The sequence below is a fragment of the Notothenia rossii genome, assembly GCF_949606895.1.
Source record: "Notothenia rossii genome assembly, chromosome: 10".
NCBI lineage: Eukaryota > Metazoa > Chordata > Actinopteri > Perciformes > Nototheniidae > Notothenia > Notothenia rossii.
In genome coordinates, this window is record NC_136908.1 from 53160593 (window position 1) to 53187233 (window position 26641).

General features: G+C 44.7%; 2 protein-coding genes across 2 annotated transcripts; one reads left to right on the forward strand and one right to left on the reverse strand.

The window, feature by feature from the left end:
* Window positions 1–6111: 6111 nt before the first annotated feature.
* LOC307023239 (amphoterin-induced protein 2-like) lies at window positions 6112–25081 on the reverse strand. Its single transcript, XM_079656374.1, has 3 exons — window positions 25058–25081; window positions 10950–11110; window positions 6112–9728 (listed from the first exon to the last, which is right to left on the reverse strand). The coding sequence occupies exon 3, from the start codon at window positions 9644–9646 to the stop codon at window positions 8144–8146; it is 1503 nt and encodes a 500-aa protein (XP_079512500.1). The 5' UTR covers window positions 9647–9728; window positions 10950–11110; window positions 25058–25081; the 3' UTR covers window positions 6112–8143.
* On the forward strand, window positions 20677–22513 carry LOC307020986 (uncharacterized protein). The gene is made up of 2 exons (XM_079652679.1): window positions 20677–21148; window positions 21235–22513. The coding sequence occupies exons 1-2, from the start codon at window positions 20699–20701 to the stop codon at window positions 22000–22002; spliced, it is 1218 nt and encodes a 405-aa protein (XP_079508805.1). The 5' UTR covers window positions 20677–20698; the 3' UTR covers window positions 22003–22513.
* Window positions 25082–26641: the final 1560 nt, after the last annotated feature.

Sequence of the window (26641 nt, forward strand, 5' to 3'; positions counted from 1 at the left end):
ACACAGCACTGCCTCCACAATAATGTATTTCCATGGGCTTCTCCACGGGAAAGCATAAAACTGCTTCTATAATTTCACTTTCAAATACATCTGTAGCTGTGTCTAACATAATGCAAATCCCAAACACATGCATTTACACAACAACATCTATCACTATCTGCTCATTTTGAACATACAAATAATCATAGATTAGAGATCAGGGGCTTGTCCTCCAGCAAAGATTAATTACTCTGGTGGCATTCGTGCAAACTCCATTTTGATTATTAAAAGCAGGGGACAGAGGAGGCAAACTGTGTTTTGTTTTCTATCAGGGGAACTCTTCTCCTCCCTAAGAGGATTATCCCGGACACACGCTTAGGAGTTATGTAAGGCAGTCAGAGGATAACATCTGACATTTCCTCATATCCTTCATTTTGGCAGCCGAGTTAAGGGAATGTAGATAGGTTAGCATGTTTGTAAAAGAAAGACAGATATGTAGACTCACTAAACAGTAATGATGACTTTTATATTTAGCATGGAAGGACCTGTCACCTTAATTCTCTATTTTAAAATATATTTTGACTAGCAAAGCATAGGTTCTGTGATAAAGACTTTATTGTATATTATTTGTATACTTCTTAAAGTGCATTTCTTTTTGCACATTTCTGCACAAATCTACGACTACATATATATGTTTTTCATATTTTTATTTTGTCTTCCTTCTCTGTTTCTTGACCTTTGCAAAACTTGCTTTGATTTTTTTCAAATGTTATGCACCACTACACCAAAAGAAATTGGTAAAATCCATTTAGCAATATAATGGACTCTGATTCTGAAAAGAAACGGCAACAATGAACATCTTTATTTAATTTGAAGGTCTTTCAAAGAAAGAAAACAGGACAAAATGGTTCTGAGTGGTGTTTCAATGATGTGAATACCTCAGAAGGACAGGGGGAAATTATGAAGCAACAAGTAAAGAAAAAAGCTTGACTCAGAAAAAGAGAAATATCACTTTTTGATTTCAGTTCTTGGAATGTCCAATGTTCCATATTAAATCTGCGTTCATAAACATATTTGAATTAACAATGGATCAAATAACTGGGTCATGTGAAAGGTGATGCTCATCCTTTCCCTGGATATTCTTTCAGCTCTTTGTTTTGGTTTAAAAGCCTTTAACTTCACTGTTTGGTTCACTCTCTCAGCTCTAATCAGTTTCATTATGTCACTTAAAATTGTTTGTCAGCAGGATAAGTGAAAAAGGATAGGATGAACTTTTTATGACACTTGTTGAAAGGGTGTATAGCAAGTTAGAACGAACGCATTACATTTTGTTGCAGATCCAAATAACGGGATGGCAACACAAATAATTTCTCAATTTGGTTAACGTTGCCGGATAGCGCATTTAGCTTTAGAAAAGATCTGTGTTCCAAGTGCCCTTTAGTTCCCAGCGGCTGATAACCCCACTGTGACAAAGCAACATGGCGACCAGCTAGTAAAGGTGGCAGGACATACAGAACAAAACAGACATTTCCCTTTGTTTAGGGAAGGCCATTGGGAACTTTTGGGGCCGTTAAGGAGAGTAAAGTCTTCAAAGTCTCTGTCGTCTTGACCTGCTACCTCTTATCCCACAAACCACAAACATTTTGGAATCTGCGGTGATATTCCTCTGCCGCAGACAACTGACCTTATTTGATTCGTCCATCATTCTTACAAACATATCACGTGTAAAGCTGACAATTGAGCGGCCCCAACCAAGCAAGGAGGCAGAGGCAGAAAATCCTAAAATATAACCCGGTGTGGGCATTTATTAAACTCGAGCACAGGACACAGCCTCAATCTTGCTGTTCCCATGAGCACAGTCACCAGCCACAAGGATCTCACACACACAAACAGGAAACACAGAGCCTAAATACCCACAGACTAATCAAACCAACAAGACACAGGTGAGGGGGGAGGAGACAACACAGGGCACCAGGTGGCCACAATCACCAGTAACGGACATGGGGGAAGGGGAACCCTTTTCAGAATAAAACCAGCAAACAGAGACAGACAAACTAAAACACAGACAGATGCACAAACTACATCCATTTCGCCACCAACGAAGCTACACAATCCGTAACGGAGGCCGAGATCTATGGCCCCAGAGATCACCTCCGTTACAGAACGAAACGCTCTATGTGCATTGTGCTGAATCTCTTTCATGGACAAATGTATTATATTTTAGGCAACTGCTGAAGATGAACAGTATTACAAATTCTGAGAGTCTGTGATGCAGGCTCAGTTAAGCTTGAAATCAAATACATCTGATTGCCCAAATATGTATGTGTTCATGTCCTGACGTCTCTGTTCATTTGGAATATTTACATCCACTGGAGGCCAAAACACATCAGACGATAGCTTCATGGTGTACTGATGAATCACCGCATGCTTCAGATAAGGAGGGCTGTTTGTCTGCTGGCGGGCAGATTGTTTGCACTCAGACACTCGAGAACAACGACTTGATGTCACATCCTGGATCATGGCTGCCATGCCAGGAAAACTAAGAAACAACATGAAAAGAACCACAGCGGTTTCCAGGGCAACACAATTCAGAAGTTCTTGAAACAAAGTTGTTCATCTCTTATATTATGCCCTTGTGAAGTCACTTGGACTTTAGGGAAATGAAGGTTACTTGACAAACAGTGCACCCTCCAGCAATATGACTGGGTAAAGTGTGATGGGGGGGAGGTGACTGCTATGGTTACAGCAAGGAAGCCTGAGGTGAAATGAGGCTGGATTAATTGTGTCCTTGTATACTCCCTGTGTCTGAAACTCAGTCGTGTTGCTTTTGACTTCATTAAGCTGCCGTCATTAGCTTCTTATTGCAAATGATCTTCATTCTAAGCTGTCACTAGACTGAGTATGTGACCTTCTCTTGTCTCTTTCAGAGGAAATGTCACTAACACACAAACACCTCAACTACATAACTGGGCTTAAGAGCTGCGAGAGTTTGTCAATTCAATTTTTTTCAAGAGAGAGTTAACATATAATAAATGTTCTGTTTATACTGTACTGTGAATCCAAGACAATATGTAAACTGGCGTCAGTTTCCAGATAGCACATTTTAATGACAATCTGACCTCACCAACTCCTTCCTCCCTCCGATGGTCCCACATTATGCCCAACAGCCTGGCTTATCAGTCATTATCATTCCTCCCTATCTTATTGTGGGCTGAACACTCACTCCTTCACTAGATAGCTCACTTTACTCTCACATCACTGAATCACACACTCCCCTCTCTCTGCCTCCCCCACTTTCGCTGACAGGGCTCTTAAACTAAAGCATACAGGAAACATAATGTCTCTATCCTAAGCTCCTACTGCTCTACTCTCAAGCACTTCATCATTATAAGCTCGCTAAATAATGTTCATGACCCTTGATAATGATCTTTGAACTCCTTAAAAGGGTTACTCATACAGTATTGGTCTTATAGCTTGAAGTGTTGGTTTCATATTAATCTTAAAGCTGTCTGGAGGCAGTCATATAAAAAGGTATGAAAATGAGGCGTGTGGCGCAGTGGACTAGTGCGTTGGTGTTGGGATCAGGGGAGCACAGGTTCAAACATGTCAACATGTCGTTGTGTCCCTGGGCAAGACACTTCACACTTCATCCCAAATTGCTCCTGTGGGGATTGCCCACAGTATTGAGAATGTAAGTCGCTTTGGATAAAAGTGTCTAACAAGTAACAAAGTAACATGTAGTGAAATGTAGCGGAATGTAATTAAATGGCTGCCCTTAGATGCATACTGGAGATGATTCATATTGAACCATTTTTGTAAATACTAGTTTAAATAAACTAATTATTTCTCAAATTACTTTATCCATTTATTATTCTACATATTCAAACAACCCCTTATGCCTCAAGTTCAAGCAGGAAGACTGGTTATACATTCAGTCACTCCACAGCTGCATATAATCATCTTATCATGGGTCTTCTCTTTTAACCAATTATATTTCACCACAATCTCCAGCAGCCAATCATTGTGCTGCAGTCAAACTTTGGGCCCGCCTCTACTCCATTTACCTCCTGTCATAATGTCCATTGCCCAGGAGAGCTAATCCAAAGACCACACCTCATCACATCTCCTCTTCTTCCCATCTCCTCATCAAATCCAGATCTTCAGCATCACCACCCGTTTCCCCCTTAAGATATACAATATCGGTATTGGGGTCTAATCGCCAAAGACTATAAACATTTATATCATATGCCGCATTCGTCAATAAATGTTCTGTAAATCAAAAAATTAGGTCTCTCCTGATTTAACTGTAGCTGATTTAAATGCATGATAAGCATTATATAGTGGAACAAGTAGGACATCACAACATGAGTCCATCCTGCATGCTTGACAAAAACATGCTCCACAGCTTATGACGCAGCTTCTCACAGTTATTACAGATGTTCTCCTGCAGGTTGTATGATTCCTGTGTTATCTTAAATGTCCTTTTTCATATGCGTTAGAAGCTCAAAGGTATTCCACATTAACTTCTCGTTAAACTGCTGCTTTCATTTATTCATCTGTTACATTTTTTTATAGAGTCAATAATTCTTCACTTCCAATCATTATGAAAAACATGAAATATAAATGCATTTTCAAGGAGAGGTTGTATTCATGCCAGCAGCATTACTCTAGTATGAGGTGTACAAGGTGTGATAAAAGCCCAATAGGGTCAACCCCCATGGGGCTCCAAATGTCCACTCAAAGATTTGCTTTTTGCTGTAAATAGAGGAAGTGTCTATCAACTGGCATTCATTTTTCGTGTATGCTGTATATGAATATTATCAAAGGAGAATTGTGGAAAGTATCATATTATCTTTGCTTATGAAACCCTGGAAGCCTGAGGTGAAATGAGGCTGAATTAATTGTGTCCTTGTATACTCGTCACATAGCTTTTAATGTAACTGTCAGAACATGGGGAAAGGACCAACATTAATAATATCATGATAATCAAAAAAAAAAAAAATGGCCCCATTGTCTGAAATGTGAACATATTGATGCTCCTATTCCAGCTACAACCCACACATCCATTACACTCCTTCAGCATCTGAATTATGGATAGTCATGAAATTACTGCATATAGATCGGGCTCAGAGATTAAAACGCCTCTGTGGTGTCGCACTGTATTTGTCTAATTTTGCAGGATTCCACAGAATTTCATACGTTATGTAAAAGTAAAGTTATATTATTACGCCTACGCTGATAGTACAGTGCTAATAATACAAAAACTGCAATAGTACAGTGCAAACATATTTGGATTTAAATAACCCTTTATAAAAAACATGTCGTTTTTTGTTCCTCAAACCAAGATGTCTGTTACCTTTAAGGGAAAAACGGATATTAATGTCAAACTGCTGTATTCTACATAAACAGGTCTTCCACGTTTATATGACTGTAGGATTTTTATACCAGCTCTGGTCTTTCTGTCATAAATGTGTTGTATTTAAGCTTCTATTTTTTTTTATATTTGTAGAATGCCCCTTCAAAATTAAAAAAAAACCTAGGTGCCAGAAATTAAATCGGGATTAGGGTTCTACATTTTTTACAGCCATTAGCTTGATATTGTTAACTGAAGTGACCACTAGCTGCAATGGGAAAAGCAGTAGTTTCTCTAGTGGAGAGACAACACCTGCAACAATCTAAATGTCCATCTGGACTTGTGAAAGCACCTACGTCACGGTGAGAGGTGCGGGATTAAATTAGTCCCAGTGGGATCTGTCACTAGCTGAGGTCTCTATTCAACACCATGCCTCTAAAGGCTTTCTGTGTCCTCCTCACTACCCTTACAGTCAGGACAGAGGGTTCATTTAAATAAAAGTGATTGACAAAACGTACTTGTAATCAATGGACGTGTGTCTGAGCAGCAGCAACACAAAATCTCCGCTTGGACACAGGTGATGGACGTGGCTGATGAATCAGAGAGGAAGCTGAAATTACAGTTCCTGACTCGTACGCTAGAGCTCCATATCATCACCCGTAAATGATGTATATAAGATAAGAAGTCGATCACATGCCAGTTGACCATCAGTCCCCAAACAAGAATCACCAAACCTTCCCCCCCCCTGAGAAATGCATAAGAAAAATAAGGTTCTAAAAGGGTTTTGCTTCTTTTTATTTTACACTAGCCATCCAAAAGGCTTGTAAGAGGATTTTTGAAATGCGATTTGTTGACTCACTCAGAGGTTATTTGTCATGCTCAAATCCTTCTGATGCAACACTACTTTTCATTTTTCACCGAAACGGCCTCTTTTCATTTGAGCTCAGAGTAATACTGAAAAACAGCTTTGACCAGATCTCTAGAGAGAAATGTGATGGAAATAAATAGAGCACAAGTCAGATAAGAGCATTGCTGTTACATTCCCTTCACAATAGGATAAAAGACACACTCATATTGAAACATAACAGAAGTGTATACAGACATTTAAGATAGGACATGTGCGTCAAAGGGAACAAGGCTCTTCTTAGACATTATTCCACACACATATAAAATAATTGAGGACGAATGTGGCTGTGCGAAATCCCTCTGATTTCTGTGACACTAATATGGGCTGATCCCTGAGCCCAAACCCCCCTCGTTTGATCCCATAAGGGTCAGTTCTTCTGAGTATCTGCCATTAGTAAAGCTGTGTGTCAGTGCAACAAGGTGGAAGGTTAGCAAGGAACTATATTTCTGACAGGATGAATAAGATCAGGATGAGTGATCAAGTGTTTATGCAAACTAGGACGCATTGTTCCAGATCAGAGCTCTCTCGTCCCAACTGAGGACAGCAGCTTGTACAACTTTAACATTTTTGATATGATGCTCGATACAGCCATACCGATGCTTTTCATTTGCCTGCTCCACAATGCAATGGAAGTCAATAGAATAAAATGTATGGTATCACAATGGAATGGGGCATTTCAAAAATTGGGTCACTACAGATAATCCAAAACAAACAAGAGTGTGAGGGGACTTTTACTTGAGTAGTATTGAATCATTTAAATAATTTGAGTTTTAGAATGACCCTTTCAAGATGTTTTTGAAAGGTGAAATGTCAAAAAAAGAAAAAAATGTAACTATTCATTTCTGCCCTAGTTCACAGTGAGCTCTGAGGATTATGAGTTTAGCGAGAATGCATCATCCAAATGCTATTTTATAAGAGTATTATTGATAGATTTTTTAGCCAGTTGGGGTACAGTGAGACAAACGTTTAATAACAACACTGATATATTATCACCTGATAAGGTAAAATACTGGATGTGTGAGCAAACACATCAAGCAGACTTGAATTGACATTGCTGTTCATTTCGATTCTTGTTTCCAGCTACCTGGTGAGTCCGAAATTCAATTTTATAATTCTGGTTGATTAGCAATGAACCGGCAGCACAACATTTAAGAAGACATATCATGCTCATTTTTAGGTTCATTTTTTAATCGTGTGCCTATACTGTGTTTCTCCCCAAACCTCCTCTTTAAGAGAATTGCGCAATTTTGAATGAATTAAATGCATTTGTGTTTGACTAAAAACAAGTTTGCATTCCTTTTGACATAGTTCATGTTTTGTAGGTTTCCACCCAAAAGCATCACGGCAGGCTTTGAAGCATTTCATTGCTTTTAATAAAGGAACTTTCATAGGGTTATACTTGATTTACATAATTCAAAGAAGACGTGAAGCAGACACAGCATGATCTGCAGGACATCAAAATTCATGTAATGTCACACGTGTTAGTGACGTGTTTTGGATAATGATCCACATTACGAGAGAGGCGGTGAAAAATAACAAGGGTCACTGTGGTGGCAGTGTTCACAAAGCATACAATGTGCAATGACCATCAATGCCTCGAGCAGCTCATTAAAACAGGTGAGAATATTCCTCTCAGTCCAATTAAAAACACTACCCATGTGTACATGACCTTTGCAATTACAATTTCCTGTGGTAACAGTGACATTTACATAAGAACACGTAATGTCAAAAACAGACAGCACTAACAGTTAAGAAGTTATTGAAAGGAGTGCACTTCCTGCTTCAGACTTAAACCCCACGTAACTACTTTGCAAGAACAACATTACATTAAATCACATCAAATGGATTTTCTCATCTGCAACAAACATCCAGGGTTTAGACAACACTACAGGAATGTGTTTGTGCTATGCCATTTGAGTAGGGTCTGTGAGGGTCTGTCCCACTGTCCTACTTCCATTCTTGAGAATTCCCTCAGTGGTAACATGACCCAAATGAATGGCTGTTGTTTTTAGACCATCAACATCAGAGTCCTCTAACTGAGGCTCTAAGAAAGCCACTCTCTTTCCGTTTGACCGCCGCTGTCCTGATTCTACCTCTCCGGGGTCTGCACAGAGGACAAATGCTCGTCCTCCGCACCCTCCCGATGCCCCACCCCGGTTTTCCTGGCATCGACAGGGAGTGAGGTAGAGGTAGAGCAGCACCAGAATGATGCTGACTACGCAGGAAGCCAGGGTTGTGAATGCAGTATTGAAATGCTCGGCCCCTTTACGGCGCGTTAACCCGCTTGTGGAGGCCGTGCTTTGGTTTCCAACCACAACATTCACCTCAGGAGACTCTTTGGGGCCAAAGTGACGCCCTCGAGCTGCCACGCACACATACACACCAGAATCCTCCATCAGGGCTTCTTGGATTTCAAGGGTGCCATTCGGGGAGACTATTAGGCGAGCACTGGTATCGTTGGTTGATGATTTCAGCACAGTCTTTGGGGTGACCCAGAACACGTCCTGTGTTGGAGAAGTCAACCCTGGACATGGCACACTTAGCCATTTACCAGGATCTACTTGGTACGTGTTTGCCTCAACTGGCATATCTGAAACTACTTGCTGGCTACATTCAGGTCCTGAATCGTCTCTACATGGGTATTCACCGCGGAAGACTATCAGGGGGCGATACTGTCTCCACATCCAGTACTCCAGCAAAGCAAGTAAAGCACAGTCACAGACCAAAGGATTTTCCTGCAAATAATTTCCACCTTGCAGGGGTAGAGACAGCAATCTCTGGACGGGAACCTTGGAAAGCATGTTCTTTGAAAGATCAACAAAGGTCAGATTACGAGGCCCCCCAGGTTCCCAATAAAGCCCCAAGGGGAAAGCGTGCAGTCTGTTCCCGGAGAGGTAGAGCCTCTGCAGGCTGTAAAGATCACTGAAGACCCCGGGATTAATCTGGGAGATCTGGTTGCCAAACAGCAGCAGCTCTTTCAGTTCCTTCAACCCCGAGAAGATGGACGAGTTCAGCACTGTTAGTTGGTTGGAAGAGATGTCCAGGTGGATGAGATACGGCGCCACAGTGAAGGCATTTCCCTCAATTTGGCTAATGGAGTTTCGGCTGAGAATCAGTGTACCAAGCCGGTCAAACGGTCCGGAAGTCCAGTCCACAGGCAGGGCGGTGAGGGCATTGTGGCTCAGGTCCAACCGTGTGGCATAGCTTGGGAGATCAGAGGGTAGCACAGACAGATTGCGCCCGCTGCAGGAAATAATATCACTGGCACAAAGGCAGTAGGGTGGGCACATGGCCACAGAGGGAGGAAAGCCAAGACACAGGGAGAGCATCAAGGCTGCAGTGGCCCGGTTCCAGCAGTTGCCTCTAACACTGGTCTTCCCTATAAGCTGTGAGGCAGTGAGACGCATCCTGTTGTTCCCGCCGGAAGGGCGCTCAGGTTACTGTCTCGCTGGGTGGAAACATGTCATGGTCACAAGCCTCCAATATAAACTGAAGAGATGACAGAAACAGGAAACAAAGAAGAGGAAACATTTAAATCAATCTTCGTTCAATGTTGGCACCAAGCAAAGTTCCTACTATGTTTGACAGTCACAAGAAGTGAAGCCTTATTGACTTAAAAAGACACCAAGAACAGTAAGAACATGTTATAAAGGCATTACATGCAACTCAAATTGATATTTACTTCATCCTGACATTCATATTTCATTTTGTATCTTCTTATTCCCCATATTGTTTTTCATTTCTCTGTTTTTATTTGATTTGTGTCTTATGGTTGGTTCGTTGCATATTTGTTCTGCTTCTTGTGGTCATTTATCTTTTGTTAAGATATTCTCTAATAGGTTGTTGCTTTGTTTTATGTTATTGTCTGTTTTTATTGTCTGCTTCTTAACCTCTACTGTCACATTTATTATTTGTATGTACTATCTGGATTTAATGCAGTCTTGTGTGTGTGAAAAAACATGTAGTACTATCACCTGCACACATTAACTGCTTAGTATTTGTTTACACAAGTGCAACCTAATCCATAGAGGTTAGTAATGAATACACCTCCACCATACTCCCATTAATAATACAAGCTAATTGCTTCTTGCATTTGCTCACAACATCTTAAGTGTTTTCAATTAGTTTCACCTTAAGGCAATCCTAACATCTGCATAACACCTTACATGTGTAAGGGTCTCTGTCTTAAAACATATAGCGTTACAGTTGATTGTAGTAGTCAATGCGAGATTACACTAAGATTATTATACACAAACTCATGCAGTATTTCATATTGTAATTCATTTACACAAATATAGTATTCTAAATCTCCACATCACTGTTTTCTTTATCGGACGAATACAATTTTTGATCTGCAACATTTGGAAAAGGAATAAATAATCCTTATAATCATTTAAGTCATTAATTATTATTCTGTGTTGCAACATATTTATTTGCAGGACTTTTGATGAAGATGACGTCGCTATGTTCTGAATGCTTGAACGATCAATCAATCTAAAATAATTAGTAAATGACATGATGCTGTCAATAATTAATTGTTACAGCCTCGGTGAAGTTTAAGGAAGTAAGAACATAAACCTGTTGAGTGAAATGAAATTAATAATGATTCCAAATTGTTTTTATGGGTTCATTTCATATATAATCCTGGCTTGAAGGGAGGTAACAACTAGGTTTAACGACTTTTCTAGAACCAAAAGAAAGGGAACAAACCAGTCGGCAGCCTCTTCACATCATCAGCACCCGCAGTTCGGCTCGCGCTCCCCGGATTTGATGCAGCTCCGGGTCCTGTGTGTGATCCTGCTCCGCGGTGATCCAGCCGGCTGTGAGGAGCAGCTGCAGCCGCTCTGCTCACCTGCAGCTCGGGATGCACGCTGCTGAGGGAGGGGTCACGCTGGGAGTAAATACGGAACATACCACGAGCTAATACTGTGAGAGGGAGAGGTGGGGGGGTTTGCATCCTCTCTGACGCTTTTGTTAGAATAAGGTAAAGCACATAATGTCTCATATTATGCATATTAGCCTAATAGCTGTTGTTTCAGAAATACACTAAATTGGAAAACTGGTGGTCATGTTATTTAGTCCTTGGTATTTTCACTTCTCCTCATCCTGCTGAATATGTATTAAAATACCAAAGAAACATCAGCTTTATATCTTCAATGTGTATTGTGTTCACTTTATACAGGCTTACTTGTTTACATTTAATTGAGTCCAAATGAGTATGGCTACCATTTAGCATCATAAATCTACATTATGACTGATGTAAACTTCTGACAGTTAGAGAGGTTTTTTTTTGGGTCCCTTTATCTTGTCATTTAGCTTATGAAGTGATTTGTCCTCCAAAGAACTGTGGTAAAAACAAAAGTGCTTCTCGATCCCCGGAATCGGACACACCTGGGGAAAAGCTGCTCTGTGCACCAGTGGCGTAGGCAGAAATGTACTTTAGGGCGTGCCTGTATACAATAGGGGGGCCAGCTTTTTCCAGGGGGAAAAATGACTTTAAGGTAGGCCTGGCCTATATTAATAATGTATAATAATGCCCATTCCCAAGCATCGTTGTAGCATTTCCCTCCAAATAATGGTCGAAGACTTGACTGATGATATGAATGTATTGAAATCTCCAATATCAAAGTAAGAGCTAAAGACACAAAAATAACAAATACATTTAGGCTCCATCCGTATTAGAATCACTTTAGCATACAACCAAATGTTAACTGTAAACAGACAGCAAAGCTACAAAACAGCATTGTGTAGTGCCGAAAGATAGGGAGTCAGAGGCGGTGCAAGGAAGGTGCAAAAGGGTACTTTATTAGAGAGTAATTAAGGTCATGTTATCCGGTTGCAGTCCGGGAAGAAGAGAGGGAAGAGAGGAGGGCACACAACATATAGTAAAACACATAACATGTCCGTGTGGGAACAATACCCCCAACTGTAGTTCCATGTATGAATTATGAACCCAGTGTATAAATAGGTGGTCACCACAATAGCCTATACAAACAACCCACATTTTTATATTATAGTTAAAACCAACCTTGTGCCTCTTCGGGGGGTGCTAAACTTAAACATAAACTTTATCCTTTACGTTCTCCATCTTCATATGTAGATATTACTTTTCTCAGGCTCCTTTTCTCTGTAACGTTGTTTCCATAGAAAAAACAACTTCCTGTCAACTGCGTAAACTCGCCTTCAAAATAAAAGGCATCTACATAAAACAGTAAGTTAATTTAAAGTGGACCTATTATGCCATATTGGAAACATATATTGTAGGGCCATACCTATACAAAACATGTCTGTGAAGTTTTTGGCTTAAAATACCAAACAGATCACCCATTGTAGCCATGCCTCATACTGCTCATACCCCTCTTTTGCAGCCCTGTTAGAGAAACGCGGATTTTGGGTCCTTAGCTTAAAAAAAAAAAAAGAGGAAGCGGAGCTAATGCCTGATCAGAATTCTACCGGAAATAAAGTTAAATTTGGTTGTGATAAAACGCCATCCTGTTTAAACCACATCAAAGATTATTTCTGAAATAGTATGGAGCTCAAATGCTTTTTCTCTTGCAGGTTTATCACAAGGTGAGTTCCTTTTTTTATTTCCTGCTTTTTAAACACATGTGCTCTTCAGTACAGGTTAGCTCTGAGTGTTAGCGAGGCTTGCTAATGTAAACAAAGACGAGATTATGTCCAAAACACATCAGGCATTGTTTCTGATAGCAATTTTCTGTGGGTCCGCTGCCGATTTTGACGTCAGATCGGCAGAAAATCTGTATCCGCTCGTTGTACCCCTGTTTTTAAAAGATTTGGTTACGGAGGAAAAGAGAGAAGGTTTTATTTTCTGATGCTGCGGGAGTTCCCCGACGCACCGGGGACACATATTTATGTATAAAAGACATCACAAAGTGCATTTTGCACGATAGGTCCCCTTTAAATCACATTTAAGACATATACAACTACAACGAAAGTAACAAAAACAATGTAATATCCTTTTCAGTTTCACAGAACACAAATTGGGTTATTTACAATAGTTAGGTAACTCTTTTATTGCTCTAACAGCAACAATAGGTTGTAGCATTCAAACCTGCTCATGGACTTGCAGTGGTCCTCGCTTTTTTTATGTCTCTCCAACAAGTTACGCAGGTGCTTCCAGTCTACAAATCCATCCCTCTTAAATGCACCTTCAGCTCCTGGGCTGGGGAAATGTCTGCACATTTTTACAGAAAACCGCGTCCCTACTTGCGCTGTATTCCACCCAGGAAAAATCTTCATACCACCTCGATGAGAAGCACCTTGCTTTTCCATCATTAACAGTGTAGGGGAACTTCTTCAGTTTTGGCTGTGAAGGCGGTTCATCAAGTGCAGACAGATCAGCGGGTAGGCCTACAACTGCTTCATGCTGACGACCGGGAGAGGGAGGGAGCACTGCTAACGCCGTGGAGCAAGCGGCCATAACAGTATAGTCACCGGCAAACCTGCATTCTCAATTACGTTTAGCAAGAAACGTATTTTGTCTCACGTTACGTTTGTTATGAACGTATCTGAAATACATTTATTTTCTACATATCTTCTAGAAACATATTTTCTCCAACGTTACGTTTAGAGCACACCTTTGAAATCAATAATCGGGCTCGATATATATGGTTAAATTAAAATCAGTAGGCAAGGCTGTAATTTTGCCAGCTGTTACTCTCATGAGCGAGGCAGAAAATAAGAGTTTTATCATGCCAAAAAGCTGCTGTGTCGTTTATTGCGCCTCAAACATTAAAACAAATCCAGAGTTACGTGTTTCTGTACTTCCTCTAAGAAGAAAGGACAGTAACTGAGGTTACCTACTGTAACCCCAGCTTCTATGAGTAAATGGCGCAGCCCTCTAAGGCTATCGCTATTGGGTAATCCCCCTGTGCCCCCGCGCAGCACTGAAACACTTGTAGTCCATGCCCACCCGCAAGGTGGGCCCCGCCCTCGGGCCTCCTTCCGGTATAAATAGAAAGGAGGTCCGGCAATCTGCTCCCATACAAAATAACTTTTCTTCAGCTATTCGTAGAGCCAGTGGGGCCCCGCACTTAGAGGGCTGCGCCATTTACTCATAGAAGCTGGGGTTACAGTAGGTAACCTCAGTTCTATTTCGTATAGCTTCGCCCTCTAAGGCTATCGTTATTGGGTTAAGGGCGAAGCATGATGTAGTCTGCGCCCCACTGGGTCCGCCCGGCACTCGAAGCACAGACACACCCGCTCAATAACACCCCCTGCCTGTTGTGCCATGCGTAATGGCCCGTCACCGTTCCTGGAACATAGCAAAACATGCCTATCTTCCCGACGGGGTGAAGGCTAGGAACAATACATAGCGGCCGCTGTGAGAAAGTAGAGACGAAGGTCCCACCTTGCCCAGCTATCATAGAGGGGGAACAGCAGCTCTCTGCGTATCAGACAGGTAGGAGAGCGCCCAGCTGGATCCCTGACGTCACTCCCTCTGACCAGGCACTCCGTACAAAGTGTGTCAGAGGAAAAAGGAACATCCCTCCTATAAGAGGGATAACGGGGCCGCCCTCCGCGTGCCGAGAGGCCGGAGAGAGGCACACGGCTGGATCCCTGACGTCACTCACTCCGACAGGACACCCAGTACAGGGTGCGTCAGAGAGGAATGGGAGACATCCCTCAAATAAAAATGAATAAATGAACAGGGGGAAGACCAAGATGCAGCCGTGCAAATATCTTCCACTGACATTCCTCCGTGCAAAGCCGTGGAGGAGGAAATTCCTCTGGTGGAGTGCGCCTTGATATTCTCCGGGGACTCCACCCCAGAGGAGACATACTGTATGCCTGTGACACAGCTTCACACAGCCAGTGTGACAGCCGTTGTGCAGACAGAGGTTGCCCGATCGAGCGCTCTCTATAATGCACAAACAGGCGCTGAGAACGGCGCCAGGCCGCCGTGCGCGCCACATAGCAGGACAGCGCGCGCACCGGACAGAGGAGATGAGATGTGGCTTCTTCCTCCGATCTATGAGGTGGCGGGAAAAACCCATCCAGGGTGATCACTCTTGACCTAAAGGAGCTTGTGATGACCTTTGGCATAAAGGCTGGGTTAGGACGTAGCACAGCCGAACTGCCATCTCCTTGGATCCGGAGGCATGACGGGGCCACAGAGAGAGAGGATAAATCACTCACCATTTTTGCTGATGTTAGAGCTAAAAGCAGTACTACTTTGGCTGATAACATTTTAAGGGGAACCTGCTCTAAAGGTTCAAATGGGGCTTTGCTTAGTGCTCGTAACACCAAAGCCAAATCCCACTGAGGCGCCAGTGCGCGTGATACCGGTCTGAGTCTTCGCACTCCTTGCAGAAAACGTTTCGTCAGGGGGTGACTGAACAACGTCCCGGCTCCGAAACCCACGTGACAAGATGATATGGCAGCCGCATATACCTTGATTGTGCTGAAAGCCAAATTCCTGTCCAACAACAGCTGGAGGAATGACAGCACGTGAGGCAGGGGGCACGTAATGGGGTCCAGGCTTCTTTCTACACACCAACGCTGGAACCCTGCCCACTTGGCTGTGTAGGACGCTCGGGTAGACACGGCCCTGGCTCCCTGAATGGTGCCTACAACATCTTGAGAGAGACCCAACCTCTCTAAGTGTTCCCGTTCAGGGGCCATGCCCATAAGTGCTGGCCTATCACTGTGTGACTGTAGATCGCTCCCTCCACCTGCGAGAGAGCGTCCCCACGCCACGGAATTTCCCACGGCCTGCCTGACAGCGTACGCTGTAGGCATGGAAACCAGGAAGCGCCCGTGCGCTCCGGGGCAATTAGGATCACTGACAGCCGCTCCTCCTGCACTCGGTCCAGGAACCGAGGAATCAGCGGGACTGGTGGGAAAGCGTACAGCAGTCCCCTGGGCCCTGGACGATGTGCGAACGCGTCCACCCCCAAAGGGGGGTGGTCCCGCGCTGACAGGGAGAACCAGAGGGCGCATTGCGCATTCCCGCGTGCTGCGAACAGATCCACCTCCGCCCTCCCGAACCGGCTCCAAACCTGGGCGATTAGCTCGGGATGTAGTCTCCAATCCTCCTGACGGGGACCTCCTCTGGACATGAGGTCTGCCCCTTTGTTCAATTCGCCGGGCACATACATTGCTCTGATGGAGAGCAAGTGTGCGCGCGCCCAGATCAACAGCCGTCTGGCTGTGTTCAGAAGCTGCGCTGAGCGTATACCGCCCTGGCGGTTGATGTAGGCTCTGTTGTCTGTGCAAATCAATACATGCTGATTCTGCAGCAACGGGGCAAAATGCGGAATCACTCTCCGTACGGAGATCAATTTTCTTTGGGAGGGAAGAGGGCAGCTCTTTTTCCAGTTTATCACGAAACCCAGCTTTGACAGATGCGATATGAGCTGTACCGTCTGTAAAGCCACTTCCTCCCTGGAGCGAGCCATCAGCAGCAGGTCGTCTAGGTAAAACAGTACTCTCATCCCTCCTCTGTGTAGCGGCTGCAATGCCGTCTCTACACACTTTGAAAAAGTGCGCGGAGCCAGGGAATAACCGAACGGCAGACGGTTGTACTGGTACGATATTCCCTGGAATGAAAACCGCAGGAATTTCCTGTGTTGTGGGATGATGGGTACGTGGAAGTATGCATCCTTTAGGTCTATAGAGGTGAACCAGTCTCCCTGGTGGACACTCTCTAGCACCCTTTTGACCGTCAGCATGTGAAAAGGCCGTTTTCATTATTGCCTCGTTGAAAGCTGACAGATCGAGGATGGGTCTCATTCCCCCCGTCTTTTTCGGGTTAAGAAAATAGCGGGAGTAATACCCCTGATTTTCTTCCCCTTGGGGAACCCTGGAAATAGCCTCTTTCAACAGGAGTTCCCGTAGCTCTGCTTTGAGCACAAGAGACTGTTCTCGGGATGATAGGCGTGTCTCCTGTATCCCGTTGAACTGTGGGGGGGGGGAGGCGAACTGCAGGGTGTATCCTCTGCTGATCAGCCTGCTCATCCATCTGTCCATCAGACACACGCGCTGCAACTCCGAGAAACACTCTGAGAGCGGGCGCACATGCTCGAGATGTGTTGTGGTCGTCATGACGACGAGCCACGCCAGAGCCCTCGCCGCCGCTGCCCGTGAGGCAACCCAAGGTGGACCTAGAGCGAAAGGGCTGTGAGGAGGCCTCCACACGCTGTGTTTCACTCCGACTCTCATCACGAGGGTGCGTACACGCTCAGAGGATGAGTGGAGGTGTGTAAAGTGACGTCCACATGAGGCGTTACCATGGCGCTCATGGGCTTATTGTGACCGTTGATGGAGATAGAGGATGTTTAAAACCAACCTCGGCTCCGCGTGTCGTTTTAGTGAGCTGGATAAAATCATAAAAGAAGGGATTAAGAAACACCAGGATACAAATTAAACAATAATCTGCTTTAATGATAACAGGTAACAATACAATTAGAGAGGAAGTACTTCCTGCTCTTTCTCCTGTCCTACTCTCTGGTCAACCTGAAGAAAAAGAGACCGGTCTAAAGAAAACATAGGCTTACATCTAAAAAAAAACCAGGAGGAGTTAGGCTGCTCCTCCCCGAGAGGTCCTCCATTGGAAAAGACAGCCAATCAGCGAGAGCCAGAGGCGACCCTTAAATTTGAGATAACAAACCCCTCCGTGCAATTTCACATACTTTTGGCATTTATAAAGATAGGTTTAAGATATAGTTTGTTATAGTTGGATTATACAAATAACACATGTGAGTTACCTTAATATCAAATAATAATAACGAGAGGAAAACATTCGCTCTGCTCTCAAGCAGTGAAAAAGTACCGTACACTAATTTGGCCTGCAGCCTTTCCAGACACTTGAGCTATTGTTCCTTAAGAATATTCCCTGCAGAATCTTTATTTCAGATAAAAGGTTTCACTTTGCATATTTCCATCTTCTTGTTACACATATTGCTATTATTGATACAAAGTAATTAAACACACACATATATTTCAAGATATATAGACTTCCCTGATATTTTCACATGCTGTATCTAATGGAGAATGTCTCCTCCCCCAGCTCTTCTAATCTACTGGAATGCAGAACTGCTCTCTGTTCATACAGAGTAATAAAACATGTTTAAGCTAATTTCTCCACAATGTTTGTAGCAATTTAGTACCCACACATGAAAGAATAAACAGAGAAATCAAATAAAACACAGTTATAATTTGAGCAGCAATCCCCTTCTAGCTGCTGCAACAGCCCTAAAGCATCTTTCACGCACACATATGGCAATAGAAACAAAAGCAAACTGTGTGGCCTAATACCCAAGGCCTCTTTATGGGTCTAAAGGAAACTAATCATTAACTTTAACAAGACTTTAACTACATTATCTGAGAATGTATCTGGGAATTCCCCTGTTAATTGCACAGTCTATTGATAATTAACAGAGAGACTCAATGAGCCTCTTTCGATATCTGGAAATTGCAACAGGACTTTCTGAAGAATACTTAAGGGTAATCTTTTCCCTCAAGGCAGAAGTCCGGTTATACTAAAAATGGGACATTTGTTTGAAGAGCATATATTTAAAAAAACTCTATATCTGAGAGGAAAAATGTACTTTGTCCCTTCAAATTTAACACACACAAATATATAAGGTGACATTAAAATAAATATATCACACCGTGTGTAGGTGGCGTATCTCGGACAGAGGAATGCCGCGAGGTCTGTGGTTTAATAACCGAAAAGTTATAACTACCATGCCTCTACAGCGAACCCTGGTGCCTACTAATCAACAGATTGGAGGCAGCTGGCGTAATTACCGCGCTCTGCAGTTTATTAACCGATAGATTAAAACTCGCAGGCTTTTGTAACAAACCCTGCTGGCTATTAACCGATAGGTCATAGGCAGCTGGTTCACCCAGAGTGGGGAAGATGTGAAACACATTTGAAACTGATGACTGAGACAAAAGGTTTGGAAATAAGCTTTCTTTTTTATTTCCCTCACACTCCCCTAGGGTGACCACCCGTCCCGCGTAGCGCGTGCACGCACAGCGTTTGAACCCCAATTCATGCGTCCCGCAAATTGAGACCATGTCACGCATAATCAATGCTTGCTCAAAAAAGAATTGCTCGCTCTAGCTTCTTGAGCTCTTGGCAGCCAAACTAGCATTACTTGAGACTAGTTCAGCACGCTACAGTTGCCACACCCACCCCCCAGTATAACTGCTGACTAGGTTGTCAAATTTTGCGTTGTCGTCATGACAGCAAACGGCCGCACGCGCGGCGACAGACGCTGTGCAAAAGACTTCCGGCGGAAATGAAGTGCATTTGTGTAGGGTTATGCCGCGCTACCCGTGGTTTTGTCGCGTGAACTTGTCTATAGAAAATGGCGTCTGAAGCACCAGTAAGTAAAAAGAGAAGGTGTGGGTACAGGAAAGAGTGGGAGAGGGAATATGTGTGGCTGAAGGCTGTTGAGGGGGATAGTGAGAGGGTTTTCTGTGACATTTGCAAAACGTCCTTCTCAATCGGACATGGAGGCGAATACGATGTCAAACGACACAGACTGACTGACACACACAAGAAAAATGTCCAACAAAAAGAGACATCGAAATCTATGGATGCTTTCCTCCGACCCAAAAACGACTGTCTAGCTGACAAAGTCACTGCTGCAGAGGTGACGAGTGTGTATCACACTGTCCAACACGCTACATCATATCGAGCAGGAGATTGTGGCATAAAGCTAGCCCCAACGATTTATCCGGACTCGGACATTGCCAAGAGGATGGCCTGTGGTCGGACGAAGGCAGAAGCTATTGTCACTGATGTGCTTGCCCCTGCCTCTGTCGAAGATTGTTTCAAAGTCCTCAAAAGACCACTACATGAGCAACGAGAGGCAACAACTAAAGGTACATTTAAAGTTATGTTCATGGATGTAATATTGTGTTAGCTATTTATCTGACGTTAGCTAACTGATGTCTAATCATATTGATATTCTTCTACTATGTTAAAAGTCAACGTTTCCTTCACTTCAATGAAATTAAATAGCATCAGTAGCCAACGCAAACATAAAGGCTAAAGGCTCTTCCGTGCCTTTGTGAAACCAGGCTCTGTGTACCTTATATGATTTCACAAAAAAAAGCAACTATGATTTTTGAAAAGATGTAGGCCTAAATAATTGTATAGATTATATTTATATAAAATCAATAATGATCAAAACAGTAAAGTAGTGTCTTGTATTTTTGTAATAATCTGTTTTTAGAGAATCTCTCTCAAGTTCACCCCATCTGTGTGTGTCTCCACAGCCCACACGCCATTCTTCTCAGTGGCTTCAGATGCCTCCAATCATGGGACCACCAAGCTCTTCCCACTGTCAGTGCGTTACTGGACGCCAGACTTGGGAGTACAGACGAAGGTCATTGATTTCTATGATGACAGTGATGAAACATCTTACGCGATCCACAACCAGATAGTCACCACGCTGGAGGAAAACGGACTGGGACTAGACATGATATCTGCGTATAGTGCTGACAATGCTAGTGTGAATTATGGGAGATACAACTCTGTCTTCCAGAAACTGAAAGAGAACAACAGTTCTATTTTGAAGGCAAACTGTGTGGCCCACATCGTTCACAACAGTGCAAAACACGCAGGAGATCGGCTAAATATCGACATAGAAAATGTTGTCAACAAGACCTTTAGCCACTTCTCCTCATCTGCCAAACGCGTTGAGGAACTTAAGTCAGTTCACACCTTTGTGGAGATAGAGTACCAGTCCCTGCTTAGACATGTGCCCACAAGATGGCTGAGCCTGTGGCCTGCAGTGAAGAGGCTTCATGACTGCTGGGCTCCTATCAAGGCCTATTTTCTCTCATTGGGAGAGGAACAGTGCCCAAAGTCACTATGGCGGCTGTTCAGGGATGACCAGGATGGTGAGGGCAACCCCCTTGAATTACAGGTAATTATTTTGAATTGCATTCAACAGGGATAAGAGAAATTATGATAATGCAAAGAGTGATCATTGACTCATCTTACTTCTTTTAGGTTTACCTGTCCTTCCTCAGCAATGCGCTGAAGATTTTCCACGACACTGTGCTGGTGCTGGAGCGAGAAGATGGGACTGTCTGTGAGCTCTACGATATGATGTTCACCCTAAAAACCAAGCTACAGCAACGACAGAGTGATGGTTTCTTTGGGGCCCAGACGGGTGTACTCTTCCAGGAGTTTCCAGACAGGCAGGCAGCTGTGCTCAGAGAGGATATGTGCAACTTCTACCAGTCCTCTCTCACTTACCTGGAGCAGCGCTATGACTTCTCAGACTCCAACTACCAGAAGAAAGTGGCTAGCCTGGCACTACAGAAGAGCCCATTCAACTTCACCCATCTCTGTGAAGCTGTAGAAGTCCTGCAGCTAAGCAAGCAATTGGACATGGATGCACTATATGATGAGTATTGTGTTGTTCTGCCACACCAACAGGCCATTGTGCAGTCAGAAGCTTCAGTCGTTGAGAAGTGGGCCACCTTACTCAAGCACACACACACACCAAACATGACAGCATTAGCTTCTTTCCTCTTGAGTGTACCAATCACCAATGCTTCAGTGGAGAGGGTCTTTTCACTGATGACAGGATGCTGGACAGACACAAGGAACAGATGTTCGGTAAACCTCATCAAGTCAGAAATCCAGGTGAAGAGCAACTTCACATTCAGTTGCAAGGACTTCTACTCTTATGTAGTGAAAGAGAAGGCTCTCCTCAATGCTGTACGCTCCAACAAGAAATACAAGTTCAAGAAGAAACCTGAAGAAAACTAGTTAATATCCCATTTCTCTAAGATGTAGTTTGATTGATTTTGAACATTGGTGGACTGTTTACAGGGTTGCAAATTTACCATTTTTAGGTTACAGTTGCCTTTTAGGTGAAAATGTCATTGTTCTGCATAGGATTTTATGTTGGCAACTTTTTGCATTGTTGTCACCTTGTGATGTTGATGGGTTCGCACTCCTGTGTCTATACTGAAAAAACATTTGGAACCTTCTCATGAATGTTGCTTGAAGTGAATAAATTGCTTAAGTTAAATAGCATTTGCCAATTCATTGTTCAAAATGTTATGAATCTTTATTTAGAAAGAAATACACATTGGTGGCCTATTGATGGACATACATCAGATATTACACATGTCTAGTGGAATAGGGCACTATTAATGTACTATGTAAGATGGTATGTGCTAGAAATAGGTAAACCACTTCCGCGCCGGGCAGTGTCCCACATTGTCCCTCAGAAACATACCCCTTGTCCCCCCTTGGGCTTCTTAGCAGGTGGTCACCCTACACTCCCCCCCCCCCAAACCATCAAGGCCGGCTCTGTTTCTTCAGCGGCTCTCGTGGAGCAGACGACGAACGGGAGTACCTCACTCCCTGTCTGACGCCTCGGCTGCGGTTGCTGTGAGCGTCTCTCTGCCTGTCGCTGTGGCCGGATTGGCCGCTGCTGCTGCCGCTGGTGACGCTGAGGCTTCGCCGCCGGCTGGAGCCAGCCAACGTGCTGGCGGATATCATCTGCCTGCTCCGCTGCCGCCTTCATGGACTCCACCATAGCTAAAAACGGGGGTTCAGCAAGACCTTCCTGGCTCCGCCGCCCCCTCCTGGTACCTCCTAATGGCGGGGAAGCGCGGCCAGATCGGGTCACTCCTGCCCGTCTGAACCCGGGAAAAAACTCCGGCCATGTCGTCCAGAGCCACCCTCTCCCGTCCTGGGGGAACGGGGAGACCTCTGCAGGCTGCCGCCTTCCCGATGATCTCCGGCAGCTCCAGCATGATGCCACCCAACGCCGACAGCGCCGTGGCAACGGAGAAGGGGACCGTGTGCCAGGCCACCACATCCGTACCTCGCTCCGACACCGTTTCCCCCGTCCGGGGGAGAGGGGGGAGGGGAGAGCCGCATGGCGAGCCATGGAGGGAGACGGGGTAGGAGTCGTCCAGCACTCGGCTCCAGAGACATCTGGACGGGCCAATCGTCCTCCTCAGCCGCAGCACCTCGAGCGTCCGCTCTTCGCTTCCTGTCGGCTGATGGGAGACGGGCACAATGCGAACAAGCGACCTGCTGGCTGAGAGCCGCGTCTGGGTGCTCCGGCCCCAGGCAGGATTCGCATATCGCGTGTAGGTCATAGCTCATGATATAACCCGTCTTACATGAGGGACAATCACGGACGCAGTTGTTGCTCATGACTCAAATTTTGCCGGGCCTCCTTCCTATTTATACTGGAAGGAGGCCCGAGGGCAGGGCCCACCTTGCGGGTGGGCGTGGACTACAAGTGTTTCAGTGCTGCGCGGGGGCGCAGGGGGATTACCCAATAGCGATAGCCTTCGAGGGCGAAGCCATACACGAAATAGAACAGAAGATCTCTGTGGCTTCAGGCTTGATCGCCGTTCAAATGACAGCGTTGGTTTCCCCAAAAGTGGCTGGGGCTGTAAAGTGACGTAGATTTGTACTATCATCTATTATTCATAACCATTCTATTTATTCTAACGTAAATTACATGCCAGTGTTTTATCTTTTTATTTATTCGTTTTTATTTTAAATCGTATAATGTCGTACTTTTTTTTTTGCCGAAATGGGTTTAGAGCCTCAAAATACTGAAATCTGTATTTTTTAAAAATCTTTTTCCTTCTAATTTATTATTCTTTTCTAAATAACACACTGTTATTTACTCAACACACAATTATCCTTGTTTTTATTTATTCGTTTAATTCTATAATCTTGGGCTTTTTAGCATGCTTTTTAGCCGTAAATAAAGTCACCGGAAACAGACGGGACATTTCGAGATTTAGGATGGCCGAAGACACTACATTACCCATAATCCCCAGCTATCGTTTGGGACTACAGTCCCGTTGACAAACCCCGTGATGTTGGAGTGGCAGTGCGCCAAGGTTACGCCGAGCGTCAAGCTCTTTGAAATGGAACGAAACCGAGGCAGACTATTCAAAACTGGACTCGAACGCCCCCCGAGAACTACACATGCTGGATATTGTGTTTCGCAACATGTTCTATATGCCACGTCTCTACTGGGAATTGTAGTTTTAAAAGGCGGTTTTCCCAAAATTAGAAGTTGATAGTATTAAACTGTGTACAGCCCTGGGGGTTTAGGTGATAGGAAACACATTGGTGTGTACACATTTAAAACATGTAATTACTAAATGGGGGAAAATCGCTTATATCCATAATAGGCAGCATTAATATATACCCACATGACAGCTCATTGTTACTTTGTAATTCTACTCTACTACAATTCAGAGGTTAACCTGGTATTTTTACTCCACTACATTTATTTAGTTACTTTGCAGATTCTGATTAATGATGTGAAATATAAACAACCCTTAAAGCAGACTTTAGCAGAGCTCTCAAGTCTCACGCATTTGGCGTGAGACACACGCATTTCACTCCATTCACACGCTCACACGCCACACCTTGTATTTCTCACGCAGAGATTTCTTTCCGAGGTACCGTCCACCAAGTTGCGCCGCAATTTTGTAAACAAACTAGGCTTGTTTGAGACGCGTGCACCCCACTAGCAGTATAATTAATGTGTATAATATCAGTTAAAATAAGTGCTTCAACAGTTAACATTGATGGAAAGCAATATATTAGACGTCAACTACTTTGTCAGGCTTAATATTTATCTGTAGATAGATACCGTCACGGTTTGTGAAACAAGCAGGACCCCAATGCAGATATAAACTGAAAATTCCTTTATTTCAAGGCTATGAGATATATATATATATATATATATATATATATATATATATATATATATATATATATATATATACATACATATACATACATATACACACTGACAAAACAGAACACTCACCGCAGAACTAGTCATGGAACAAGACGAACCGACCAAGACAGACAGAAAACCCAGAACTTAAATACACACAAGACTAATCACACAACAAGACACAGGTGAGGAGGGAGGAGAAAACACAGGGGCCCAGGGGAACATAATCAGACAATTAGACACACCAGGGAAACTAATGACAAGAGGAAAAACACAGGGAAAAGGACCAGACAATAACCCAAAGGAAAACATGACATGGAAAACAGCAAAAACACCCAAACCTACAAAACTATAAACGTGATATAACATGAGAATCGTGACATAACCCCCACCTCAAAAAAACAAAGTCTAGCAGGGTGGGTGGAGGGGGTCTGGAGGACGGGTCTCGGGCGGACGGCCCGGGGGCAAGGCAGAGACCAAGGTGGGGAACTCGGGCGGACGGCCCGGGGGCAAGGCAGAGTTCAAAAAGGGGAACTCGGGCGGACGGCCCGGGGGCAAGGCAGAGTTCGAGGAGGGGGTCTCGGGTGGAAGGCCCGGGGGCAAGGCAGAGTTCGAGGAGGGGTGAAGACCACAGCGGCCGAACTCAGGGGACCGGGCCTGAGGGCAAAGACCGGACAGCTCCGGAGGCCGGGCAGGAGCTGGTGTCGGCAAGATCCCCCACGGAAGAGGACACAGGGCCGGCAGGACCCCCGGCAGGACCCCCGGCAGGAGAGCAGTCGGCGGAACCTCCAACGGCACGGGACATAGGGTTGGCAGAACCCCCGGCAGAAGAGTAGTCTGCGGGACCTCCAACGTGACAAGACATGGAGTTGGCTGGACCCCCGGCAGAAGAGTAGTCTGCGGGACCTCCAACGGCACAGGACATGGGGTTGGCAGGACCCTCGGCAGAAGAGCAGTCTGCGGGACCTCCAACGGCTCAGGACATTGGGTTGGCAGGACCCCCGGCAGAAAGGCAGTCCAACGACACTTGAGTGGGTTGGTTCGCCAACAGAACATGGGGAGCTGGCGTCGGACGGACAGCCGACAGGACACGGGGAGCTGGCGTCGGACGGACAGCCAACAGGAGACGAGGTGCTGGAGTCGGCCGGTATGCCGACAGGACACGGGGAGCTGGCGTCGGACGGACAGCCAACAGGAGACGAGGTGCTGGAGTCGGCCGGTATGCCGACAGGACACAGGGAGCTGGCGTCGGTCGGAAAGCCATCAGGACACGGGGAGCTGGCGTCGGACGGACAGCCATCAGGACACGGGGAGCTGGCGTCGGACGGACAGCCAACCGGAGACGAGGTGCTGGAGTCGGCCGGTACGCCGACAGGACTCGGGGAGCTGGTGTCGGACGGCCGGCTCTGGAGCCGGCAACATGGCTGTAAGGTCCGGTTCTGGAGCCGGAAACATGGCTGTAAGGTCCGGTTCTGGAGCCGGAAACATGGCTGTAGGGGCTCGGGCTGCTAGCCTGCCCTTGCGACTCCTTCTCTTCGCAGCCGCCTGAATACTCCGTGGACCTCCATAAGCCAGACGAGTTCCATCATACGACTCCTGAACAGGAGCAGGAACTGGGGCAGAAGCAGGGGTTGACTCCGGACGGAACACACAGAGACGTTTGTAGTCAGCAGG